Source organism: Rhinatrema bivittatum, chromosome 2 (genome assembly GCF_901001135.1).
Source record: "Rhinatrema bivittatum chromosome 2, aRhiBiv1.1, whole genome shotgun sequence".
Lineage (NCBI taxonomy): Eukaryota > Metazoa > Chordata > Amphibia > Gymnophiona > Rhinatrematidae > Rhinatrema > Rhinatrema bivittatum.
This window is the reverse complement of record NC_042616.1, coordinates 22,008,755-22,036,596: the sequence shown is the minus strand read 5'-3', so window position 1 is coordinate 22,036,596 and position 27,842 is coordinate 22,008,755. Positions and strand designations below refer to the sequence as shown.

Below are 27,842 nucleotides of genomic sequence, written 5' to 3'. Positions count from 1 at the left end.
TTAGCAGGTAAGGAATAATTTTCTTTTCCCTGTACATACCTGGATCAGTCCAGACAGTGGGATGTACCCAAGCGTCCCTAAATCGGGTGGGGTCCTGCGAGGCCTGCTCGCCAAAATGTCCCTCAACAGGAGAGGCGAGGTGTAGGCCGATCACCAGCTGTAGCAGATCCGCAAACCATGGCCGCCTGGGCCATTCCGGGGCAACGAATATCACGGACCCCTGATGGCCTTCTATTCTTCGGGGCATCCTGCCCACTAGGGGCCACGGTGGAAAGGCGTAGAGTAGAAGATGCGGCGGCCACGGAAGGACCAGAGCATCCACTCCCTCCGCGCCGCGCTCTCTCCGGCGACTGAAGAAGCGTGGAGCCTTGGCATTGCGAGCGGACGCCATCAGATCCAAGTGGGGAACCCCCCACCGATGGACGAGAATCTGCATCGCTTCATCGGCTAGCGACCACTCTCCGGGGTCCAGCAGTTGACGGCTGAGGAAGTCCGCCTGAACGTTGTCCACCCCGGCGATGTGTGAGGCCGCTAGTCGGGCGAGATGACGCTCCGCCCATTGCATTAGTAGCGCCGCCTTGAGCGCGACCTGCGGGCTTGCGCGTGCCTCCTTGTCAGTTGATGTAAGCTACTGTGGTAGCGTTGTCCGATAGGATCCTGACCTCCCGGTTCCGAAGGAGCGGCAGGAAATGTCGCAGAGCCAGCCTGACCGCTCGGGTTTCCAGACGGTTGATTGACCACTTCGCCTCCACCGCGGACCACGTCCCCTGCGTGGCGCTTCGATCGCAGACTGCCCCCCAGCCCACTAGACTGGCGTCGGTGGTTACCACCACCCAATTTGGCAGATCGAGGGACACGCCGTGGGCCAGGTTCGACGGATCCAACCACCAGCCCAGACTGTCCCTGGCATTCTGCGGGAGTGGGAGGATCACCTGGTAGTCCTGCAAGGGCTGGAGATGCGCAAACGCCCAGGGGACCATGTCGATGGTGGAACCCATCACGCCCAGGAGCTGTAGGTAGTCCCAGGAGGTGGGATCCGGCAACGCAGAGAATCGCAGTATGTGAGCCTGCAAGGAGTGCGCCTTGTCCTGACGCAAGAAGCCTTTGCCCAGGCGGGTGTCGAAGGTCGCCCCCAAAAAATCCAAGCGCTGCGAGGGCTCGAGGGAGCTCTTGGAAAAATTCACTACCCATCCCAGGGAATGCAGGAACTGTACTACCCTGGCCACCGCTGCCTGACCGTGGGAAAAAGACTTCGCTCGGATGAGCCAATCGTCCAGGTAAGGATGGACCAGAACACCCTCCTTCCGGAGGGCGGCCGCTACTACTACCATGATCTTGGTGAAGGTGCGCGGCGCCGTCGCCAATCCAAACGGGAGAGCGATGAACTGGAAGTGCTGGTCCAGTATCTTGAACCGGAGGAGACTGTGATGATCCGGGCGGATGGGGATGTGCAGGTAGGCCTCTGTGAGATCCAGAGAGGCGAGGAATTCCCCCCGATGCACCGCCGCGATCACAGACCGCAACGTTTCCATGCGAAACCGGACAACCCGGAGGGACTTGTTGACTTCCTTCAGATCCAAGATGGGCCGGAAGGATCCGTCTTTCTTTGGCACTACGAAGTAGATGGAATAGTGGCCCGAGCCCACCTCTCCGAAGGGCACGGGCGCTATAGCGCCGATTTCCTGCAGCCTGTCTAGCGTCAGCTGTACCGCTCCTCTCTTGGTGGAGCCACAGGGGGAGAAAATGAACCTTTCCTTTGGAGGACGGACAAATTCCAATGCGTAGCCGTGTTCTATGGTGTCCAGTACCCATCTGTCCGAGGTGATCTGCGCCCACTCCTTGTAGAAAAGCGCCAGCCGACCCCCAATCCTGGGGGCAGCGGAGTGGGCGAGCCTGACATCATTGTGAGGCCTTAGGAGAGGGATTACCTGCTCTGGGGGCGGTGCGCGCGGGTCTGTGCCCGCGAAAGGGACGCGACCAGGGCTGTGACCTGGGGGCGGCGGGCCTGGAGCCCGACGGCCTGTAGCGCCGTGGCTCTGGTCCGGGAGGATGCATACGCTCTGGAAGGACGATATCTATCCTCCGGAAGCCGATGAACCGCATTCTCCCCCAGAGACTTGATGATCTGATCCAGGTCTTCCCCGAAGAGGAACTTACCCCTGAAGGGCAGAGAGCCCAGGCTCGACTTAGAGGATGTATCCGCCGCCCAGTTGCGAAGCCACAGCAGGCGTCGTGCCGCTACTACAGATACCATGGATCTTGCCAGGACCCGAAACAGGTCGTACGAGGCATCTGCCCCGTACTCCACCGCAGCTTCTAGCCTATCCGCCTGGGCGGCTTCAGTGGCGGGCAGATCCTGAGACGTGAGAAGTTGTTGCACCCAAAGAAGGCTTGCCCTCTGGGCAAGGGAACTGCACATCACTGCCCGCATACCCAGCGCGGAGACCTCGAAGACCCTCTTAAGGAAAACTTCCAACTTGCGATCTTGCGTATCCCGTAAGGCCGCTCCTCCCGTCACCGGTATCGTCGTCCTCGTCGTGACCGCCAACACCGCGGAGTCCACTTTTGGTACCTTGGTGAGATCCAGGAAATCCTCCGGTAGTGGATAAAGCTTTTCCATAGCACGACTGACCTTCAGGGAAGCCTCCGGGGTATCCCATTCCTTAGTGAGAAGCTGCATGAATGAATCGTGAATGGGAAAGGCTCGAGCTCTCGGCCGCAGGGCTGCCAGGACCGGATCCCCCTTCTTCGAAGAAGTGACGACAGCAGGTGCTACTGGAGCGGGCGGATCCGGCGGAGGGTCCAGATCCAATTCCTGAATTATGAGCGGGATAAGGTCATCCAGCTCGTCCCTCTGGAAGAGGCGGAGCGTGCGCGGGTCGTCTCCCTCCGGCGTGGGGTCTCCTTGGCCCAAGTCCGAAAGATCAGGTCCAGTATCCGCTGGGCCTGACACCGCTCCCACAGACCTGGACGAGATGCGGGCCCGAGCTGGAGGGCGAGGGAGAGGCGCCCCAGCTGCCGCCGAGGCAGGGGGGGCCTGAGAAGAAGCAGAAGAGGCTGTCCGCGGTACCTTGGCAGGGGGAGGACCTGTAGGAGCGTCTAACCCCTGCAGGTACGCCGTGTGCATCAGGAGAATAAATTCCGGGGAAAACCCCGGTCTGCCCGAGGGAGCTCCGGGGGGAGGGGCCCCTGGAGGCCCCTGCACCTGCGGGCCTTGTTCCGGCAACAGAGTCGGAGGAGAGACAGCCACAGTATCCCTGTCATCCAGCGCTGCCTGAGTCCCCTCAGGGTGCTGGGAATGTAAAATGGCCGCCGTTCCCGCCAGGAATGGGGGAGGGGCTGGCCCGCGCCTCCCGGGCATACAAGGCAGGAAGGAAAATTCGGCGAGGGACTGCGAGGTGCCTTCCCCCCTGGGAAGGCACCGTGCGCAGATGCCCTCGCGGGAAATCCTAGACCCCGGTTCGCCGCAGGCCGAACAACGCGCCTGCCGCAGCATCGGGATCGCCGAGAAAATGTAAAAACCGGCAGCAACAGTGAATAAATTAAGCCTCGGGGGGGGGGGGGGGGGGGCCGCGAGAGAAATCGCCGCTGCAGGGGGGCCTGGTCGGCCTGCACTGCCCGCCAAGAGAAAGCGCCGCGGGGGGGGGGGGCCCTCCTGGCCTCACAACCCGCCGAGAGACAACACAAGAGGGAAGCCACGTCTCCCCAAAAATTGGAACCTTTTTTTTTTTTTTGTTTAAAATAGAAAACTTGATCCACAAGCAAAGAATAGGCAGAAGCCCAAGAAAAACAGTAAGCAAGGGAAGAAAAGTATCCTAGCAGAAACTGGGAGAAACCCTGATTCCTACTCGCATCTGCTGGAGTCAGAAGATACTGAACTCCTGCAGAGGGGGTAGTGGTACTTATGGTGACGCCCCCTCAAAGCTTGTGCTGACTCCATCTGCTGGATTGGGGACATAACCCACTGTCTGGACTGATCCAGGTACGTACAGGGAAGAAAGGGTTAAATTCTCTGGGTCAGGTTTGGCAGGATCAAAGTGTGTTGCCTTTTGAGGAATTGAGAACTAAATACAGTCTCACATTTTCTTACCTCTAAAGAGGTGCGAATGGATTTGATTAAAGGGAAAACCTTGCTGGAAAGTTACTGCGACAAAGCCCATCTTGTTAGAGGGGCTATATCAAAGCTATATGTAGTGCTTAAGGGAATGGGGCCTCCTACAGGGACTCACCTGAAAGCATGGGAAATGGATTTGGGAGGCTCATGGACAGAGGGAGATTGGGATGCCTGTTTTCAGGAGGTGAGTCGCAACTCTTTCAGGTCGATACAGTAACTTGAGTTAAAGATTCCCCGTCTGTACCGTGCTGGGAGCGCACAATACAGACGAGTAAGGCCATCCAGCGATACAGTGTTCGATCGGGCGGGCGGGTAGGTGAAAAAAAAACAAAACTTTTCTGAGCCATCAGTAGCTCCCACGACGAAGACAAAAAGATGGCCGCCTGCACGGGGAAAGCATGCAATTGGCCGCTGAAGACACGTCCTCAGCGGCCAATTGCACGCTTTCCCCGTGCAGGCGGCCATCTTTTTGTCTTCGTCGGGGGAGCTACTGATGGCTCAGAAAAGTTTTGTTTTTTTTTCACCTACCCGCCCGCACCCCCCCCCGATCCCTTTAGAAAACAGGTGCCTCTTTTTTTTTTTTTTTTTACAGCCCTTGCCACTGCCTGAGGCATGGGTTGGGGGTTGCCTTGTCATTGAGCTATTAAGCCGAGCTGGTTTTCTGTGAGAGGTGGGTTAAAAGAAGGTATTTCAGGGCAGTGGGTGCCTCTGGGGGTCAGAGTTGCCATGATAGGCGGGGACCTCATTCACAAGTCTTTTGTTGCTTTGGTTTTTTTTGCTGCGCCGCTGTCACCTACCCACCCGATCGAACACCCCCCCCCCCCCCGATCCCGCTGCGGTGAGACACAGCGGCAAAGCAAAAAAACCAAAGGCAGGAAGTAAGTTGCTTCGCTGCCTCCTTGGTACCTGTCATTCCAAATGACATTTGAAATGACAGGCACCAGCGCACCCAGGTTACTGTATAGGCGCTGTATTAAGCGCCTATACAGTAAAATGGGTTGCGCGGGCATAACCCTTCCCTAACGCTTCACAGCCGTGGCATGCATTTGCATGCGATTAGAAGAGAGTATCAGGCGCTAGGTCTAGAGGACTGTGCGTGCGGGGGGGAAGGGTGCGCCTGACACTGCCGCACTGTTTCTACCGCGGCCTTACTGTATCGACCCGATTATCAGCTCAATTATTGGAACAAAGCTATAAGATGCTGTTTCACTGGTATTTAACACCATATAAATTACATAAAATGAGGATTAAACAAGATAATTTGTGCTGGAGAAAATGTGGGAAGGTGGGGGACTTCTATCATATGTGGTGGACATGCCCGGCAATTAAACATTTGTGGGAGAAGGTAGAAGCATGGTTAAGGGACTTACTGCAAACCAATTTTTGCTGGACTGCTCAGGGGGGTTTGTTACATGCTTCCGTGACGGAGGTTTCTTCGCTACAACAACCATTTGTCTGGGCCGTTGCCTTGGCAGCGAGAGGAGAGATTGCAAAAAGTCGGAAGCAGGAAAAGGCACCTTCCTTAACTGCGGTGCTGCAGAGGCTGAAATGGATACATTACATGGAATATCTCACGGCTTTGAGAAGAGACACTAAAGCGTTTTACGGATGGTTGGCTGGTATTTCAATCTTGGTTTGACAAAAATGATAGCTCCAAGGGTGGGGGAGGGATGAGCAGAGGGGAAAGGATGCAGTTTGGAATGTAATGGTTATGACTGGGAATTGTAGATTTTTGTTTTTGTACAATGTCATAACTTTTTATTAAACGATAAGTTAATTTAAAAAAAACACGCTTATTTTCCTTCAAATCGGGAAACGGAGACCCCCTAGGGTGGCTCAAAATGTGCTCTTTAGACATAAACTAAGAGGAGGTATGGGGGGACCTCGACTACAGGGGGTTATGCGGCGGCTCAGCTCAGTGCTGTTCTAGCGCAGCATGAAAAAGGAGAACTTCCCAGTTGGGTTAATATGGAACAAGTGGTGTTTGGAGGCTGCCGATTAGAGCACTTCTACGGCAACCACGTAATACGTGGAGGGTGCAGGGCGTCCTGCCTGGATCCTTGCAAACCTTTCCTAATACCTCCCTATTTCATAATAGGAACTCGTCCCCGGGTTGGGAAACTTCCCTTTCCCAAGAATGGAAGATTAAGGGGAGTACGACTTGGGACAGCTGTGGGGCCGAGAGGGAGTAATGACCTTTGCTCAACTTCGGGAACTATTTCAGTTACAATCTCCTAACGTTTACCCTTATCTGCAACGATGTCATTTCATAAAGAAAGCCTCCATACCCTTGGTAAGCCTGCGGATAGGGCTGGGAGGACGAGGCCTTCCCACACCAGGCAGAGGCAGCAGCCGACTGCGCCTGAACAAAGGCTTTGAAGGCCCTGAACGAATTCCATCCAGGAAAAGGTTGCTGGGTCCATGCCTAGCCCAGGAGGATCTGGGGTAAGCCCTCTCCCAAGGAGGACGCAGCCCCGGGACTGCTCAGATCCGGGCGCTAACAGATAAGGTCCTGGCTGACCCATCCTGCGACTGGGAGAAGTTCTGAGAGTCCGGCCCTCCCTGACCCAGGAAGGATCCAGGTCAGGCTGCGCAGCCCTAATATGGCAGGCGGCAGAGAGGGGCGCTCGGGCTTCTTTGCTGCCGGAGCCGTAGTTCACTGTACCTTGTGCGTTCAGTCAGCCAGCACAGACTCGAGTGTGCACAAATCCACCCTGAAGAGCGTAAGATAAGCATCCAGTTGTGCCCGAATGTACGACTGTGCTTATGCGCGCGGTTATGTGCAGAGATGCGCACTCATTAAGGAGTGGGGTCAGGCGCACAGCAGGGCCGGCCCGCACCGCACGTACTAACGGTCAAGGAGGGGAAATGGCACCGCACCGAGCCTGAAGTGGGGCCTGGCCCATCAGGGGCCACTAAACCTGCTCGGAAACCTCCTTCCCTTGCCCCAACGGGATCGGGAACGTCGTCGGTACGGCGCACCGAGCAAGGAGAATGGAGGAAAGATTTACCAAAGCCTTTCCTCGTCTCTGAATCAGAGGAGATCTTCTCTACTTACCCGGGCTCAGCGCTTACTGGCCGAGTACAGAGATGGTCTCCGGCTGAGGGGAGAGAGGGCTTAGGCGTTCACCGCCACGCTCGGCTTCCTGCACCCGCTGCTTTAGCAACAAAGTCCAACCTGGGAACCACTACCGGACCAAGGCAACCTCTGAGGGATCTCGGAAATCACCTCAGGAATTCTCACCTGGGGGAGGGACCTTTAGGTATCACCACAGGAGAGCGGGGCTCAATCTTTCTCCAACTGGTAAGGGGATAGCACCTCCACATCTGCTAGGAGACAGAGAGATACTGGGTGCCTGAGGTCACTGATTTTATTTATATTTATACTGTGAACTGTTATGATTGTTATCAGAATAACGGTATATAAAATAATATAAACCAAATAAATAAAGCGGGGGAGGGACCTTTAGGTATCACCACAGGAGAGCGGGGCTCGATCTTTCTCCAAGTGGTAAGGGGATAGCACCTCCACATCTGCTAGGAGACAGAGAGACACTGGATGGCTGAGGACACTGATTTTATTTATATTGTGAACTGTTATATACCTTTATTCTAATAACAATCATAAGATAAAATAAACCAAATAAATAAATTAAGCGGGGGAGGGAGAGGTGTAGACGTGACCTGGCTGAGAATTGAAGACTAAAAATGACCAAGGTATAGAAAATTACTTTTGGGGTTCAACTTCTTCTTCCTTGAAATTTGTGGATCAGCAACAAGAGACAGAAGATCTTTATACATTTAATTTTCACTAGAAAAGAAATGTGGTTAATTAGAAGAAGAGATTCCTTAGATCTTTGCAAAGCCTCCCCTAAATAATTATTAATCATCTCCCCTGGTGAAATATTCTCTCTTGGGAAAGTTGATAATTCTAAAATATTTCTCATTTGGCAACATTTCCCAAATTCTTACTTTTTCTTCTAACAAACTTTATCCTGAATGGACCCAGGAGAATTAATGAGTAAATTTCCCACCTTGCTCTCCGGTGCCTGCAGCCGCTTAGCATGAGCAGAGATTTTCTTCTCCTGGGTCACTGAGGAGATTTCCCCTTCAATCCTTTCCAACTTGCTGCTCATTGTTGCTTCCGGCCGCTCCACAACCATCCACAGAAAGCCCGAAGTCCTGGGCTGCAGGGGATCCCGAGCCAGCCCTGCCCCCTCCTCTGATCCCGGGGGCTGAGGACAAGAGAAAGTGAGAATTTTTTACTGGGCACTCTGGGAAGTAACAGAAAACACTCTCAGCACCTTTGTATCAAACCCATCCCATTTAAACCGCGCCAACTCCCAAACCTCACACAGCAACATCCTATCTATGAAACAACAAAACTGGAAATGAGGTAACTTGCCCTAAAGCAGGTAAATAATGAACTTTTTGTAATATGTGAATTAGAGATGTTATTTTATTTACTTTAAAAAAGTAGTACAATTTTGTCTGCTTTTCAATGTATCTTTTTGCATTTGGAGTGAATGAGTGCATTTGCATGTGATGAGCGCTAACTCATTCACTCCTTGTCCGACGCACTTTAAATAGGCACTAATCCCCCTATTGCATTAGGGGGTGGATTAGTGCCTGTTTAACCCGTGTCCCACCGCAGGTTAAACAATGCGCTCGGCTGAGCTCACTGCACTGCATCGGCCCCATAGATTGAGACTTAAAGACCTGATCGCCTCCTTGATTTCCTTTCCACGCTCCCAGTGCAGAGCCCCCCGCCTGGAGCCCTTTACACTCAGTCCCGCTGCTTGCTAGAAAACATCACAGGGACACCAGAAAAGAACGGGTTGGAAAGACACCGCTTAGGGTTGCCAGGTTTTCATGAAACAAGCACTTTTTTCCAAAAAAACAAGCCCAAAACACATGAAATTGAAACCCCAATGTTTGTGAGTCGCATAGATGACAAAGGAAGCTTAACTCTTTGCATGTTGCAGAAGGTCTGCCTGATGTGCACAAATGTCACTCTTACAAAATGTGCACACAGCCTTACTCTCATTGCTGACAACAGACTGAATCCATGCTTTTAGTTCACATTCCTCTTCCCACGCTTAGCAGGATCTTTTAGGTCCTTACTTTAGCTATAGCAGATCAAATCCATTTAGTAGCGCAGCAGCCAATGACAGAAACAGTAGGTATGGACAGGCTTTCTTACAAAGGAGATCTGCTGCAGGGAGAAGAAATGAGAAAAAAAAATTACATGAAATTAAAAGTGGTGTAGGACAAATTAAAAAAAAAAAACACCAGCCCCATACACTGATAACCCCCTCCGAGCACATCTCTGGCCCCCCCTCCCCCCACACCGATTCCCCCCTTCCTCCCCCCTCCGAGCACATCACTGGTGTAAGAAATGGAATTTGAATGTTATTATTACAGTAATAATGATAAATATAAAATGCTTTGTGTGGCCTACTCTATACTGCTATAACCCTATGATCAGGATGGTGCTATAGATAGGGTGGGAAGACTTGACTGCTAGAATTGTACTCAAAGCTTTGCTGAACATAGAGCTAAAGTGAATAATCAAAAATTGTAACTTTTATGTACAAGCTATAAGAGAAATCATGTAGTTTGAAGCAGTTACTGCAAAAAGAGGAAGCTAGAAGCTGTGAAAAACTATGGCGCAGTTACTATAAAAAGAGGAAGCTAGAAGCTGTGAAAAACTATGGGGCAGTTACTATAAAAAGAGGAAGCTAGAAGCTGTGAAAAACTATGGGGCAGTTACTATAAAAAGAGGAAGTTAGAAGCTGTGAAAAGCTATGGCGCAGTTACTATAAAAAGAGGAAGTTAGAAGCTGTGAAAAGCTATGGCGCAGTTACTATAAAAAGAGGAAGTTAGAAGCTGTGAAAAGCTATGGCGCAGTTACTATAAAAAGAGGAAGTTAGAAGCTGTGAAAAGCTATGGCGCAGTTACTATAAAAAGAGGAAGTTAGAAGCTGTGAAAAGCTATGGCGCAGTTACTATAAAAAGAGGAAGTTAGAAGCTGTGAAAAGCTATGGCGCAGTTACTATAAAAAGAGGAAGTTAGAAGCTGTGAAAAGCTATGGCGCAGTTACTATAAAAAGAGGAAGTTAGAAGCTGTGAAAAGCTATGGCGCAGTTACTATAAAAAGAGGAAGTTAGAAGCTGTGAAAAGCTATGGCGCAGTTACTATAAAAAGAGGAAGTTAGAAGCTGTGAAAAACTGCTGGAAACAGTTTAACTAGAAAGCTTTGTTATAACAAAGATTAGTATTAAGAACATAAGAACATGCCATGCAGGATCAGACCAAGGGTCCATCGAGCCCAGCATCCTGTTTCCAACAGTGGCCAATCCAGGCCATAAGAACCTGGCAAGTACCCAAAAACTAAGTCTATTCCCTATAACCATTGCTAATGGCAGTGGCTATTCTCTAAGTGAACTTAATAGCAGGTAATGGACTTCTCCTCCAAGAACTTATCCAATCCTTTTATAAACACAGCTATACTAACTGCACTAACCACATCCTCTGGCAACAAATTCCAGAGTTTAATTGTGCGTTGAGTATTAAAACATATTCTCCAGAAACCCCCTCTTATAGACACCCAATACCTGAATAAAAATCCCCTTGTCATTAAGACCATGAGCAGGCCTAAGTAATGAACTAAAGTCAAATCTTTCTGCAGAAACAGTTAAGAGATGTTGAAAGCAGCAGCAGCCCCCCCTTGCTCCAGTCCAGAATTAGGAAAGTACAAGAAAAGCAACAACCACAAGCCTCCTCCAACCCCCCCTTCTCCTAACCTCCCCCCAATATGTACCAAGGCAGAAAAACAAGTTAACCGCAAGGAACTAAATGGGATCTATAAACCCCTGTATTTTAATAGCAATCTTATGCCTCATTACTGACACCTGCTGGGGTTGGCTTTGTTTGCAGCCATTTGCAAATGTTACAATAAAGACTTCGTTTTGCTGAATTTGTTCACTGTTTTATCTTTCCCGCAAGGGAAAAGTATGTTTTATACTTCCCACACTGGCCCCGTAACACTCATTTCCCCCTCCCCACTCCCTACAAACCCGTCTTCAATCCCCCCACACTCAGTCTCCCCTCCTGATCCCTGGTTGTAGGCAGCTGAGTGCTCCACACCTTTCAGCATTCAGGGCTGCAGCTGCACAGAAGCTTCTTGGTCACCCACGACGCTTGTTGCTTCCTGCAATGCCAGGCCGGGTCTGCCCACGCGCTCCTGTGATTGCTGGCTCTGGTTAGCTTAATGCTGCAATAGGTTAGGGTGCGCCTGCTATGGACAGGCCTCACCGGCAGCAGCAGCCAATCACTGCAACATCAGCGCACAGGCCCCGCCCACCAAACCCAAACAAAAAACGCGATTGGCAGGAAGAAACGCCCAATTACATGCAACCGCGAATCGAAAAAAAAGCCCGCAAATGACTAGAAAAAAAGCCCAATCACGCGGGAAATAAGTGAGCTTGGCAACCCTTCTCCGGGACTGAGCTTTAGTGCAGTCGCTTAAGAATCATCACTCTGCGACTGCTGGTGGAGCTGCTGCGGCCGAGAGTCATCATTCTGCGACTGCTGATGGAGCTGCTGCGGCCGATGAGTCATCAATCTGCGACTGCTGGTGGAGCTGCTGCGGCCGATGAGTCATCAATCTGCGACTGCTGGTGGATCTGCTGCGGCCGATGAGTCATCAATCTGCGACTGCTGGTGGACCTGCTGCGGCATTTGAGTCATCAATCTGCGACTGCTGGTGGAGCTGCTGCGGCCGATGAGTCATCAATCTGCGACTGCTGGTGGAGCTGCTGCGGCCGATGAGTGATCAATCTACGACTGCTGGAGGGACTGTGCAGCAAAGGAAAAAGCGGCAACTGTGACGGTGGTTGGTAGGTGGCCAAATCAACCGGCACAAATGGGTGTTTTTTCCTGCAGAATGGAAAAGTAATAGCCCAGCTGAGTGTGAAATAGCCCGATCTGGCAACTATGTGTGCACTACTATGGGGCCATTTTGTTTGCAGGTGAGCTAGGAGGAATCTCCCTCCCCCTCCTCTGGGTGTGTCGGAGTGTAATACAATAGGTTAAAAAAAAATGCTCTCAGAACAAACATTATGCTGTCCTGTCACATTTTAAGCTGGGAACTTGTTTTTTAAGCAAAAAGCTGTTTATCAGTAGGGCTTACACAAGTGGTTGTGGGGGAGAGTAGGTTGTCTGTGCCTGGGACCTGATTCAACAGGAGGAGGAATGCCTGGCCAGCAGCCCTACAGAAAGGTTCCCAGACCCAGGTGCTGGCTCATCTATGTACACACACTTGTTTACAAAGCCCTATAAAAGTTCTGGGTCCTGCGGTGGGAACTTGGAGCCTCACCTGTGCACTGATGAGTGGCGCAGGATCTTTCCCGTTGAAGCTGTGTGCTCCTGTTTTTCGGTCGCACCGGGGTTCCCCGACCTGATGAGTGGCAGGATGCTGATTTGGTATGTATTATAGTCACGGGAAATGAAGTATGTGTGCTGTAAATAAAGCTATATTTCCATTACTATATATCTCCTATCGTGTATCATAGTGTGTGTGTGTTTAGTATTGTGCAGGTCTGCCTACCTCCCATTCGGGCAGACTTCTTACATTTGGCGATGAGGGTGGGACGTCCTTCATTAAGAGGAAAAATGAAAGAAGAGCAGTAAAGAATCTGCAGGGGAGGAGGTGAAAGCCCAGATGGAAATTCCCAGCTGTGAAGATGTACCCTGCTTCTTGCTGACCAAGGAGTGTGGATGTAAAACTGGTTTGTGTGAAAGTGGGCACAGAACCCCACGAGATGGTGGATATTTTACAAAAGATCCCCATAGTTGCAGGGAAAGAACTGGCGTGCATTGCCCGGCGGGGATGGATACTTCTTACTGGGTATAGGAAAGCTCACTTAAGGGTTAATGAGTTGCAGGAGCAAATAGCCGCAGCCCAAGAAGAATTAGAGAGGTTAAGGCAGCATAGAGTGGTGTCCCAATGTCAGTTGCAGCTTTGTAAAGATAAAACGGACGGACATACATCAAGTGATGACAGAGAGAGCAGCCGTACGGGCAATACAAATATAGCGCAGTGCAATGAGCCGGGCTACGCAGAAAGTGAAAGGAAATTAGTGTAGCATAACATGTAAATAAGCAATATAAAATGTATATATCTTGTAAAAAAAAAAAAAGTGAAGCTAGTGGGTTAAAAGACTTCCTGGATATCCCGGGATGGAAGAATAAACCATTTAAAATGCTCTATGAAAACTGAGAATCAATGGTGAAAGTTTTAAATGAGCCTTTAATTTGTGTCTGTGTATCCCTTGATATTTTACTGTGAAGGGCTGATTTGTTTATGCTGGGAACCTCTAGCTTGTGTTAAGAATGTTTCTTGTGGTCTGCAGAAAGCAGGATAGTGCGTAAGAAAATCTATTGAGTACAGAATATTCTGTGTGTGTATTTAACTTTAGCATTATGTGGCAACACAAGGTGTCATTTGTTAAGAATCACAGGGACACTAAACTAGAATTAAAAGCCGAAACAAAGAGAAAGCACTTTTTGGAGATTGCAGCAGCAGTGTGTGGGAAGAACCCATGGGATTCTAAAGTCGCAGCAGACTTAAATTCTTTGGATGATGTAGAAAATCGGATTTCTAAGTATATCCATGCCACAATGCCCAAAAATAAGAGTAAGCAGAGCACAGCCTTAATATGGCTACTGTTAAATATTACAAATGCTTGGTAACAATGCCTTAAGATGTTGACAGGTAAGCTGAGACAAGAAAACTGTAATTGGCTAAAACTGGAGAATTTCTTTTCTGCCTGCTCGCAGAAGATAGACAGCACTATGAGCTGTGTGGGACCGATTTAAATGAGAAGCTAAAAATTGCTAGTATTCAGAATGAAGCTTTAAAGTCTGAAATTACCCGTCTAAATAGTTACTTGATAAAGAAGAAGAGTTAGAAATCCTTTGGGAACACAGTAAACCCAAATCCTCCTCTGATTATAAGAATGAAAAAGAAGGTAATATAAAGACCACTGCGAACAAGGGAGCAAATGATCCAGAAGAGGGGGGAGTGAGAATTTTGCCACTGTATGCATCTGTGACAGGATGTTAAAGGGAAGGCCTGTATTTAGTCAGACGTTTCGTGGCATTTGTTATCGATGCAGGAGAAAAGGACATACAGCAAAAAATTGTCCCAAAGCCCTGGATTTTACATTCAGTATTTTCCTTCCCCTCCCAGCAGGCCCGCAGATTAAGTTGGGGGTGGCTGACCCCAGTCCTTCTACAATCTGGCACATCCAATACTTACTGAAGCAGTGGGGTGTGTGGCCTCAGCTGATAACCTAATGTAAAGTTTGTAATATTTTAATTGTGCAGCTATAGGCTGAGCAAAAAGATCTTGTAGAAGCAGGGAGAGATCTGTCTAGTAAACTTTTTTTCCTTTCTCCTCTCTCCCTTCTATCTCACATGACCAAATTTGAAGGAATGTAAACAATTCTGGTTTCTGTGATTAAGCAATCAGAATCTTTTACTTAGAAGTTAATCAAAGTAGTGGTTTTCTACTTTAATGGTGCAGCTCAGCTACTTATAGCTCGCCATTTAGTACTTTGTAATGTGATTTAAAAGATTAAAATGAACCTCTCTTTGTATGTGAGATTTTTCTTTTACAGATTTACAAGAATAAAAGCTGCTGTACAGGACAAGGTGTAAAACCTGAGGGTATTTTTTTTCTCTCCTAGATTTTTGTTTTGTTTTTTGAACAGATCTGTTTTAAAAATTCTGATTTTTGCTTAATTCTGGATCCAAAGATTGTTGTTTTTTGCTTTTAAAAGGCCTTCTCTTTGAGCTCTAATGTTGGATAATTGTTTTCTGTCTGTGGTTCTCTGTCATTCTGTGTTCTGTTTGTGGGTCATTATGTGTTGTACATGTTACATTGCTTTCTGTCTGTGGTTCTCTGTCATTCTGTGTTCTGTTTGTGGGTCATTCTGTGTTGTACATGTTCCATTGTGTATAGATGAAGACAGAGCTTACTGGCTATAGAAAAATGCAGTGAATACACAACAGCTTCTGACGTCATTTAAGTGAAGCAGTCACTGCTAAAGTTTTATGGACAAAATGTTTTAAATAATGTTCTAGAGCAGTGGTTCTCAACCTTTTTTCTGTTGGGACACACCTGACAGATGGTTCTCACGTGCGTGACACACTGACCCATGATCATCACGGGGCTAGATGTAAAAGCACAGTTTGCACCCACGGGAACCCCCCTGACCCACAATAATGGATGTAAAGCAGAATTACGACATTCCCCATACAACTCACCCTACAAAAAAGATATTCTGGTTCTGGTGTCATCGCAGTAACAGCAACTCAAACTCCTTCTACTTCCAGGCTCAATAGCCCTACTTATGAAAAGACAGCAGTTTACCACCAATGCATGTCCTCTTGAGAAAACACAACAAATAAGACTGATACAAATGCTTACATTCTAGCAAAATATCTCATCTTGGTAACAGACACAGAACCGACCTAACATACTCCCAGGATCTGTAGTAATGCACATAAACTAATCTGCACTCAGTTACACCTGTATTATGGAATACACTCAAACAGGAGCAACCCTATCTATGAAAAGGCAACACTACAAATATTAAATCAGGCCCTAAAAACCAATACACCTCTTATTAGGAAAACAGAACTAGCAAGCAGCTATAGATCCCCACACAGAAATAACTGTAAAACTATACTAATAAGCAGAATAAATGTTTCAAAACCGCTATGAACAGAATAACATGCAACAATTAAAAACTCATAAAAACTATTAAAAATTCTCCAAACACCAATAAAATATTTCAAAAAAAGCAGACACATCACATAATATTAAATAATTAAAATGGCAGTCAATCAAGAAAAATAAACTTAAAAAGCCACCTTTACTTACCCCCTCCAGCAGCTCTCCTACTCCTCTTCCATGCAGGCCATAGCACACAGCAGAAGCAGCAGTAGAGGCTAAGCTCTATACTCATGGTCCTCTTCCTTAGTCCCATGTCTCTCACACACACACCATACCAGTCATGCCCCCATGACCAGTTTCTGTCTCTCACACACCAATCATCTCCCAGTCTTTGACACACACACCAGTCACCTTCCTGAAAAGTTTCTCTCATGCCATACACACACACACAGGCTTCCCACTCCTGTGTTCTACTTACATATACGGGCTTCTCACTCTCATAATCACTTTCTCTGTCACACACACACACACACACTCACCAGTCTCTCACTCCCATGCTTGTTCTCTCCACATGCACAGGCTTCTCATTCCCATAATCACTTTTTTTCTCTCACAGACACACACAAACACACACCAGTCACCTGATCTCTCTCATGCATACACACACACAGGCTTCCCATTCCCATGTTCTCTTTCAGATAAACAGGCTTCTCACTCCCATGCTGTGTCTCACACACACCCAGGTTTCTCACTCCCATGCTCACTCTTCACATGCACAGGCTTCTCATTCCCATAATCACTTTCTTTTTCTCTCTCTCTCTCTCTCTCACACACACCAGTCACCTGATCTCTCTCATGCATACACACACACACACACAGGCTTCCCATTTCCATGTTCTGTCTTACATATACAGGCTTCTCCCTCCCATGCTGTGTCTCACACACACCCAGGTTTCTCACTCCCATGCTCACTCTCTTCACATGCACAGGCTTCTCATTCCCATAATCACTTTCTCTCTGTTACACACACACCAGTCTCTCTCTCATTTCCATGCTCGCTCTCCACTGCACAGGCTTCTCATTCCCTGAATCACATTATTTCTCTCACATTCACACACACCAGTCTCTTTCTCTCACACACACAGTCACCTTACCAACCAGTCTCTCGCTCATGCATGCACACACACACAGGCTTCCCACTCCCATGCTCTCTCTCACATAATCAGGCTTCTCACTCCCATGCTTTTTCACACACACCCCCGCAACACCAGGCTTCTTACTCCCATGCTTTCTCACATATCCAGACTTCTCACTTCCATGCTTTTTCTCTCACACACACACACACATCAGCTCTCTGACCAGTTTCTCTCAATCACACACATGCTCTCAATCAAATACATTCTCTCACTTACACACAGGCTGGCTGGCTGCTTCTCTCTCTTTCTCTCACTCACTTCCTCTACTCCCTCCTCCCCCCCCCCCCCCGAGCAGAAATGGTAGCTGCAGCAGCCTCCTCCTCCAGCCCCCGCAGGCCAAGAAAGAAGAATCCCATCGGCCGCGGGAGGCTCATGCTGCTGTCTCCTTTCTCGATTACCAGCTGCTTCAATTGCTCGGGGGCCGATGCTGCAGCCGCTGCTGCTGCTACTTTATCACGCGGCACAGTCTTTCTCCTTCCCGCGCACCGCATATCACTTCCGGTTCCGGGTCACGGGGGGGGCGCGGGAAGAAGAAAAGGCCAGCCGTGGGTGCCACTGCTTCTTCTACCATCGCTGCCATTCCCGCTGGGCTTGAACGTGCTGATAGCCCGGCGGCAACGGCAGCAGGGCAGAAAGAGCAGCGGGAGAGACCGGGAGCTCGCGACACACCTGCCGGTACTTGGCGACACACTAGTGTAAAGAATACATATCGCACCGAGGTTGATCATAGAGCTTAGTTAGCCATCTACAGAATCCCTGCCCAAAACCCATCTTTTGTAATACTCCAAATAGAAATGGCCAGTGCACCATATCAAATGTCTTTTCGGCATCTATGGAAAGGAAGAGGGCTTCCGATTTACTAGAGTGTGCCTCCCACATCAGATTTAAAAGTTTACATATATTATCCCCTGAGAGCCTGCCAGGTATGAACTCTGCTTGGTCCTGATGTATAAGCTGTGTAATGTACTTATTTATGCACCCTGCTAGAATTTTTGCCAAAAGTTTTAGGTAATATTTATCAACGAAATTGGCCGGTACGAGCCGCAAATAGTGGGGTCCCGGCCAGGTTTTGGTAGCACCACGATACCGGCCAGATTAGCATCCCCAGCCAGTGATCCGTCCTCTCTCAGGGAATTAAAGACCTTCTGCAAATGCGCAACCAAATAAGGGCCGAATTGTTTATAAAATTTAGCATTGAGACCGTCGGGTCCCGGAGATTTTCCTGATTTAAGGGATTTCATGGTAAACAGGATTTCCGGAGTCGTGATCTCCACATCTAATTCCATTCTCGCCTCTGCGCTCAAAGTCGGAACAGTGAGCAAGTCCAAATATGCCTTAACATTAAGTTGTTGAATAGAAGTATTAGAGCTATATAGTGCGGCATAGAATTCTAAAAATCTATTCCCGATATCGGTGTTGTTAGTTAGAATGCTATCTCCTGCCCCTTTAATTTTTGAGATGGTATTTTGATATTGAATTTTCTTTAATTTATTAGCTAGTATTTTCCTTGCTTTGTTACCCCCCTCGAAATAGGATTGCTTTGTCATTTGCAGCCAGTGTGCCATTTTTGTAGTTTCCAATCGCAAAAGGTCTTCCCTCGCCCGTGAAAGCTGATAGTGTCCTGGTGTTACCCGTGGCCTGGTGTTTGCATCCCAAGGTGATAATAGCATCCCCTAGGATTTGGGCTTCCCGATTATTCCATTTTTTAAGAAATGTTCCCCTAGATATTAGGAGCCCTCTGAGATAAGCTTTGAATGCTTCCCATACCACAGGTGGTGAGATTTCTCCAGTATCATTCCTACTGAAAAAATCTTTGATATTGGAGATTAGGGTCTGATTAAATTCCCTATCCATCAATAGAGACTCATTAAGTCGCCAATATCTTATGCCTTTGTCGTAGCTGTCAAAAGTAATATCCAGGCTAATGAGAGCATGATCTGTCCATGCAATGGGTGTGATAGCCTTAGTAACCTGATTAAAAAGTCCTCTATCCACCAAGAAATAATCTATTCATGAATGGGAATCATGTGCAGCTGAGTAGTAAGTATAGGATCTGGTATGTGGATAGCGCAGCCTCCATGCATCCAGCAGGTCCCAAGAATCAATAAACCCCTGCAGACTGATTCTATATGCCTGAGGTGCCGAGACATATCCTTTAGAAGCGTCCACCGTAGGTACCCTAACCAAATTAAAATCTCCCCCAATCAGTAGTAAACCATTGCCATGTGCCAGGAGCAGATTAGAGACCTGATCATGAAATGATCCCTGATCTACATTGGGAGCATAGATGTTGAGAAGTGTGTATTCCTTTCCATCCACCAAGATTCCCACTAGCAAATATCTGCCTGCTGGATCTTTGATACACCTTTTGCATTCAAAGACAAACAAAGAAGTAAATAATATCCCCACTCCTGTGTATTTAGCTCCCTTGGAACATTTATTTATTTATTTTTAGCTTTTCTATACCGAAGTTCCTGTAAAATATACATATCACATCGGTTTACAATGTAACTACAACACTCGCTCAGGGCGATACAAAGAACAGTGGTGGCAATTAACAGTAAAACGGGTCATAACATATCAAATCATAACATAACATGGAGCAAAATATTGATTAGGGTAAGCTCGAGATGCCATAAGAGCTTCATGTTGTACCTTTAAGTGAGTTTCTTGCATAAAAATGATATCTAATTTTTGATGGGCTAGTTCTCTAAAGAATATTCACCTTTTAAATGGAGTATTAAGCCCTTTTACATTAATAGAGCCTGTACGAAGAGTTAACTAGGAATTCCTGTCCCATCAAGCACCATGCCAGTGAGATGCATCCTGCTGTCGCCCCAAATTATCGTATATATGGATGATGAAGTATGTGAAATGTCACTGAAAAGATACCAGTTAATCCCAAGTATATAGCATTCAAGAATAACCCCCCATCCTGGCTGAAACCATTGCCCTCCATAAAGAAAATCCCCCTTCCCCTTAAAGATCTGCCATTAGCTCCCTGCAGATCCATTCTCCTAACTTTCGGGAGGAAGATTAGAACATAAGAACATAAGAAAATGCCATACTGGGTCAGACCAAGGGTCCATCAAGCCCAGCATCCTGTTTCCAACAGTGGCCAATCCAGGCCATAAGAACCTGGAAGTACCCAAAACCTAAGTCTATTCCATGTTACCATTGCTAATGGCAGTGGCTATAGTGCACCAAAAGGTTAACTTTTAACATATGATGATTTGAAAGATAACAGGCTAACTTTTGAGAAAATAATACACCACAGAGTCCAACAGTCCTCTGCCACAGGACTACAAACCATTGTTATTGGAATCTTATTGCTGATAAAGTCAGGATTCAGCCACCGCTCTTGCTCTGGTGTCTGAACTTCTCTTGAGTCTGCTATTGCGAGCACCAACTCTCTGCCAGCGCGGATGCTGATCTTTAGTGCTGGGTTTTCTAATACCTTGCCCTGGGTTATTCGAGGGTTTGAATCCCTTATCCAGCAAAATGGCCGCCGCCTCGTGGATGGAGCGGATCTGGGCTGACTCCATCCCACGTGAATACAGCCCAAATAGGTGCAGCCATCTGTACTTCACATTTTCCTTCCATAGAAATTGAGTAACTTCATGAAGTTCAGAGTGATTTTGAAGAGTTGCCTGGGAGAGATCAGCATAGATTGAGACTTCTTGATTTTCCCACAGCCAGCGAGCTTGCTTTCGAGCTGCATTTGCAATTTTTTCTTTTTGGGAAAACTCGTGGAAATATACAATTATGTCCCGAGGTGCATTAGCCCCAGCTGATCGTAAAGTCCGGTGTGCTCGGTCTATTTTTAATGACTGGGTTTGCAGAGGCTCTTCACTTCCCTCAGGATTCAGTAAGAAGTGACAAAAACGTCTCACCGTATTTTCACAATCTGCATTCGCTGTGTTCTCTAGTAGCCCGTGAAACCGGAGGTTTCCCCCTCCTGGCCCGGTTTTCCAGATCAGCGAGTTTAGCTCGCAGGACTGCATTCTCTTCCTGCAGCTCTTGGTATGTTTCTTGCAAACCTTTAGTTAGGTCGGCTTGTCTTCGAGTCAGGTGTCCATTTCATTTACTCTGGTTCCCATTATAGCTAATTCTTCGTGAAAGTCATCTAACATCCCATGAATTTCTTTTTCATAACTTTTTGAGGTCCTACCAAAGGGAACAGAACCAATTACGAAATTCTGCGCGGGTCGGGGCTTCCTCCGCGGTAAGATTACATTCATCGGCGTCCTCTCTCTGCTCACAATCGGGGTCAGTTCCTGCCGAGGCACCGTCTTCACTCGGGCCCGATTCAGACAGCTTGTGATAAGCAGAATGTTGAAAGTCCACCGATTTTTTTTCTTTCCTGCCATCGCCGTGGTTGTACTGTGGTCTTGTACTCAATTCAAAGTATAAACCAAGTCTGATTGAGCGTTTTTAAGCTGTATATAAGACGGGTATTAAGGGAGCTTGAGAGCTAAGCTGCCATCAGTTAAGATGACGTCACTTCCTCACATTTGGTTCTTTTCTGCTGTCATTTCTATGTAATTTGATTTACACTTATTTTTCCAGAGCCTTGGAATATAGGCTTGGGAACAGAAGATAATTAAACTGATAAAATTAGTATATGCTGTTCTCTGCTTCTTGTTAAGCTGCTGGATGTGCTGTTCTATGTTAGTTCCTTAAAGCTTTTTGGAGAAAACAAATAGCTAAATACCCAGATAAGTCTTCTTTGTCTAAGGTTAGACCTGTTTTGGAGCAGGTCTAACTAACTCGGAGAAGTGATCCGTCTAAGGCTGAATATCGCCCTCATGTAATGCTGCAGAGCCACCCCTAACACCCCCTCAGGGTAACCCTGTGGCCTCTTGGAGGGCCCCACCAAGCACTGCCCGGCCCCCCTGCACCTGCGCACGCGTTTCTACACTGGCAACCTCTCACCCACCACCCGGGCTCCTGCCTGCATCTGAGCAAGGTCTCCCGCCCGCAAGCCATCCCCTGGTACTATCCAGGGACACAAGGGTCACACAGTTCCTAAAAATACAATCAGAGACCAAATATACACAACACCAGGAGCGATAGTCAGGCCATGACAGGCAGAGCTAACAAACTAATGGGTTTATTAAGAAAAAGGAGGAACAGTGAACAGATAAAAGTTTTAAGGTGCAAACAGAAACAAGGAAAATAACAAGGATTGAAGAGTAGAAACTAACTAAACGCTTTTCACTATGTTACCAGTGCCTGGGGAGGTCAGGAAAAGGCTGAGCACAGGAGCTGAACAAGGCCTCAACGCAGAGGTCTGCTCCTCTGCACTCCCTGCCCAGACTGGCGAGGTCCAGCACCAGGGGAGCCAGGATTTCATGAAAGAACAAGCCCAAAACACCTGAGATTAAAACTGCTTTTATTAGAAGGTATTTATACACAGAAAACACTTAAAATAATTTTGTGATTGTAATGGAGGAAACACAGTGGCTTGCAATAATATTTAACCCCCTAAAATGTCCATCAAATTGTTGTGGATTACCTGACATTACACAGATTGTCCCAGACAGAGGGGCTGATGCAAAAAAAAAAAAAGCACAATTAAAAAAAATTACAATATAGCATTGCGCCTGCAAGGGAGGGGCCCTGCTATATTGTAATTAGGGGGTTGCGTTAGCAAGGAGGCGCTAGGTCACCGGCGTTCTGCCAGTTATGAACACCGATGGAGATAACTGCATTTGCATGGATTAGCGCCTATTTAACCCGCGTCCGACTGCAGGTTATTCAGTGCGCTCGACCCCAGAATGTGCTAGAAGTAAAATCTTCAAACTCACACTTCCTTCTTCTGTAATGGCTTCTATCCGGCCACCCTCCCATGCAGGCCAGTTGTATGGCTGAGGGGTGCACCCCCCACTCCTGTCTCAGCCACTGAGCTCTGCAGCTCCTTCAAAGGGGAAAATAAAAACAGCCCCTCCCACTGATCCCCACCACTCATTCTCCTCCCCCCCAGCACATGTCTGGCTCCCACACCCTTATTCTCTCCTTCCCCCTGCCAGCACACTCCTTCCTCCCCCTCCAGGTCCCTCTTCTTTGTGTTGGTGACAGTTGAGAGCTTCACTCCCTTCAGCCTTCAAGCCTGCCCTGCTGCATAAAATCTTCCTCAACTCTGTTGCTTGCCATCAGTGCCTGCCCAAGTGCTCCTCTGATATGAACAGGCCTCATCGGCAGCAGCAGCCAATCACAGGGACAGCTGGGCTCAAGTCCCACCCACCAAGTCCAAAAAACCCACAATTGATAGACAAAACACCCAATAATAAGGAAGCCGCAAACTAAAAAAATAAATAAGGCAGGTTGGCATCCCTGTCCAGAACCCTCAGAGCGAGTTCTCTGTCTCCAGGGCCAATCAGGAAACACAGTATTAACAGTGAGCTTTTTGGCCAATGGCATGGCAGGGTGTTCCAGTGTTACATGTACCCAGGGCTGAAACATATAGAAACATAGAAGTGACGGCAGAAGAAAACCAAACGGCCCATCCAGTCCACCCAGCAAGCTTTCAGACCTAATTGTTTTCATACTTATCTGTTACTCTGACCGCTGAAGTCAGGGCTCTTATTGGTAACTTTTTGGTTCCAATTCCCTTTCACCCCCACCATTGATGTAGAGAGCAGTGCTGGAGCTGCATCTAAGTGAAGTATCTAGCTAATTGGTTTGGGGAAGTAACTGCCGTAATAAGCAAGCTACTCCCACGCTTGTTTACCCTGCCTGTGCAATTCAGTCCTTGTTGGTTGTCTGAATATAAATCCTCTTTACTTCATTCCCCCCTGCCGTTGAAGCAGTGAACTGCGCTGGATACGTATTCCAAGTGAAGTATCAGGCTTAATTGATTTGGGGTAGTAACTGCCGTAATAAGCAAGCTACACCCTTGCTTATTTGTTTACCCAGACTATGTATTTCATTCCTTGTTGGTTGTTGTCTGAATATAAATTGTCTTTTCTTCATTCTCCATTCTCCCTGCCGTTGAAGCAGAGAGCTATGCTGGATATGCATTGAAAGTGAAGTATCAGGCTTATTTGGTTTGGGGTAGTAACTGCCGTAACAAGCAAGCTACTCCCCTGCTTTTTTGAGAATGCAAATCCTTTTTTCCACATTTCCTCTTGCCATTGAAGCATAGAGCCATGTTACAGTCACATTAACCACGTGTTTGTTTATTGAATAAGGATATTAAGCTCCAGGTAGTAGCTGTCATTCCCGCAAGCCAGCCACCCCCGAGCCTCTTCTCTTCATTCATATCCTCTAGACTTTATGGATCCACAGTGTTTATCCCACGCCCCTTTGAAATCCTTCACAGTTTTGGTCTTCACCACTTCCTCCGGAAGGGCATTCCAGGCATCCACCACCCTCTCTGTGAAGAAATACTTCCTAACATTGGTTCTGAGTCTTCCTCTATGGAGTTTTAAATCGTGACCCCTGGTTCTGCTGATTTTTTTGCAAAGGAAAAGGTTTGTCGTTGTCTTTGGATCATTAAAACCTTTCAAGTATCTGAAAGTTTGAATCATATCACCACTGCTCCTCCTTTCCTCCAGGGTGTACATATTTAGATTCTTCAATCTCTCCTCATAAGTCATTTGATGAAGACCCTCCATCTTTTTGGTCGCCCTTCTCTGGACCGCCTCCATCCTGTCTTTGTCCCTTTGGAGATACGGTCTCCACTACCTGCAAGCCAGCACACAGGGAATGAGCTCTCTGGGGTAAACTGTCACAGGGTAAAAAAAATAAACTACAAATCATGCAAAACACCCATGTTGCCAAAATCGCTACTTAGCTGAATAACTTTTCCAACTAAGTAGCACCGCTCTGATCCACCCACTGCCCACCCACAGCTTTCTCAGCCATTGAACATATCTGGATATTCAGCAGCAGAGAGATAGAAGGATAAGTCCTACTTATCCAGCTTTCTGGCATCTGAATATCAACCTCCCTGATTCTTATAGCTTACCTGATGGATATGGAGAAGTTTTATTGTTCTTGCATCCAGCATTTTAATATCTTTAGTAGGCCACTCTTCTATTCCAAAACTATATGAAAGCATGTGAACTGAATTTGACTCCTGTTCAACTTTTCTGGTGGCTTGAAAGGTCTTCCTTTCTACTGAAGTTTTTACCAGACACAGTACATTAACTTGGTTTTTCTCCAGTATGGATTCTCTGATGCAATATTAAACGCACCTTCTCAGAAAAGCTTTTACCACATTCACTACATTTAAATGGTTTTTCTCCAGGGTGGATTTTCTGATGCCGTCTGAGACATGCCTTGTCACTGAGCATTTTACCACATTCAGTACATTTAAGTCGTTTTTCTCCAGTATGGATTTTCCGATGCGATATAAAATTGTCCTTCCGACAGAAGCTTTTACCACATTCACTACATTTAAATGGTTTTCTTCCAGTATGGATTTCCTGATGCTGCATGAGAGATGATGGCCGACTGAAGCTTTTACCACATTCACTACATTTAAATGATTTTTCTCCAGTATGGATTTTTTTATGCCGTCTGAGACATGCCTTGACTCTGAAGCTTATACAACATTCAATACATTTAAATGGTTTTTATCCAGTATGGATTCTCTGATGCAATATTAAATTCACCTTCTGAGAAAAGCTTGTACCACATTCAGTACATTGAAATGGTTTTTCTCAGTATGAATATTCTGATGCCGTCTGAGACATGCCTTTTCACTGAGCATTTTACCACATTCAGTACATCTAAGTCGTTTTTCTCCAGTATGGATTTTCTGATGCTGTCTGAGACATGTCTTGTCACTGAAGTTTGTACCACATTCAGTACATTTAAATGGTTTTTTCACAATGCAAATGAATTTTGCATTATGAAATCTGCATTGTGGCTAAGTATTTTTGCTTATTACTTTCAAGTTTTAAAGAAAGCTTCTGTGAATAATTCCTGTCTGTGTCTTAATTTTCTTTATAGTCTGTGTTTCATTTCTTTATAGTAAGATTGTTGCGACCCCGGGCCGGCCGGGTCCGCCGCCGCCTACCTGCACCCAGCTCCGGTCCCCTCCAGCCCCGAACGGGCCGTGCAGGCCTCGGGACGCGGCGCTGCCGCGCCGACATGGCTGCCAGCATCCTCCCGCGGCTGGCCCCGCCCCCTAGCCGCGCACGCGCGGCTGAGCCCTGGAATTAAAGGGGCCAGCGCGGGAGAGCCCTGCTCCTCCTCTGCTGACGTCAGACGCTGCAGGGCTATTTAAGCCCTGCAGTTACAAGCCTTCCCTGCCTTGCAACGAGGTTCCCAGGTCCGTCCTGCTTCCAGGTGCGGTGTTCCTGCTTTATCTTCTAGTTTCTCTGGTTCCTGACTCGGATTGGCTTTGGTGATTCCCTGGTTCCTGACGCGGATTGGCTTTCGGTGATTCTCTGTCTGGCTCCCGACTTGGATTGGCTTCGGTGTTTCTCTGGTTCCTGACCCCGGTTCGGCAAGCGGTGATCCTCTGGCGTACGACTTGGCCTGGTAGCAACGACCCTCCGGCTCTCGACCTTGGACTTCTTCAGGACTCCATCTCCGAGGATCCACCTAAGTCCCAGCGGCCGGGTCCCTACGGGCTCCTCCTGGGGGGACACCGGCTTCCAGGGTGAATCTCCTAAGTCCCAGCGGCCAGACTCTTACGAGCTCCTCTCGGGGGAGTACCGGCTTCCAGGGCGAAGACCTTCTACCACCAGGCCAGTCCCACCTTCTCTTCATCTCGCTTCTGGGTCCTTGGTCGCATAGGGCCTTCCGTGGTTTCCTCCACCAGCCATCCTCGAGTCCGCCTCTGCCGCCTCCCGGTCGGGACCACTGCTGCGAACCCTCACAGCATTCCATCCTTCGGTTCCGATCGGCCCAAGGGTCCACGAAGCTAACAGATTGCAAGGCCATGGACCCGGCGGACCTTGCCGGCTTGAAGGCTATACCACAGTGCAACGGCTAGCGGACCGCGTGGAGGGGGCTTCGGCTGCCAGCGCTGGGGCATCCACTTCCCAGGCTAGTACCGGACCTTTCGCTCCCGTACAGATGCCGGCCCCATCCCGGTATTCTGGGGATCCTAAGGCGTGCCGCGGCTTCCTCAACCAGTGTTACATCCGCTTCAACTTGCTGCCAGCACAGTTCCCGTCCGACCGGGTCAAGACGACGTACATTATCTCCCTCCTGGATGGGAGGCCGTTGTCTTGGGCGTCGGCCCTCTGGGAACGCCAGGATTCCCGACTAAACAATTTGGTACAGTTCATCCAATCCTTCCTCCGAGTCTTCGATGAACCCTCTCGGTCCGCCACGGCCGCCTCAGAACTGCTTCAGCTAAGGCAAGGGACCCGACCACTAGAGGAGTACGCCATGGAGTTCCAAACTCTGGCCACAGAATTGGCGTGGGGAGCGGACAGCTTGCACAGCATTTTCCTGGAAGGGCTCTCCCCACGTCTCCAGGACGAGCTCGCAGGTCGGGACCTTCCGGATGATCTTCAAGAGCTCATCGAGCTGGCCGGCCGGGTAGACCGACGAATTCAACGTCGATTCCGGGAGCGAAGGCCCACTCAGGGGCAAACCGCCCGCAGGACCACTCCGCCCCGTATCTGGTCCTCACCGGCCGCATCCATGACCGCCTCGACGGAAGAACCCATGCAATTGGGCCGGGGTCCCCTGTCTTCCGAAGAGCGGAGGCGCCGTCGTTCCCAGGGACTGTGTCTCTACTACGGGGGCAAGGGGCACTTCCTGGCCCGCTGTACTGAGCGTCCGGGAAACGCCCGAACCTAGAGTCGAGTGGGGAGTTGAT

The 27,842-nt window shown here is 48.2% G+C and overlaps 1 protein-coding gene and 1 pseudogene across 3 annotated transcripts in view; both read right to left on the bottom strand.

Moving 5' to 3' along the window:
- The window catches only part of LOC115083644 (zinc finger protein 208-like), a 309,671-nt gene extending 298,284 nt beyond the window's left edge, over positions 1-11,387 (bottom strand). For 2 of the 3 annotated variants that reach the window (XR_003854374.1, XM_029587584.1), the window contains exons 1-3: positions 11,261-11,387; positions 9,239-9,329; positions 8,149-8,349 (exon numbers count right to left, since the gene is read on the bottom strand). Coding sequence is in view for 2 of the 3 variants with exons in the window: in XM_029587584.1 (XP_029443444.1) it covers positions 8,149-8,277 (129 nt within the window). In the remaining variant the exon portion in view is untranslated. The remainder of the gene's footprint in view (positions 1-8,148; positions 8,350-9,238; positions 9,330-11,260) is intronic. The other variant, XM_029587585.1, reaches the window with a different exon arrangement.
- Positions 11,388-24,681: 13,294 nt separating this feature from the next.
- Positions 24,682-26,804, bottom strand: LOC115083145 (annotated as a pseudogene).
- Between the last annotated feature and the right edge of the window lie 1,038 nt (positions 26,805-27,842).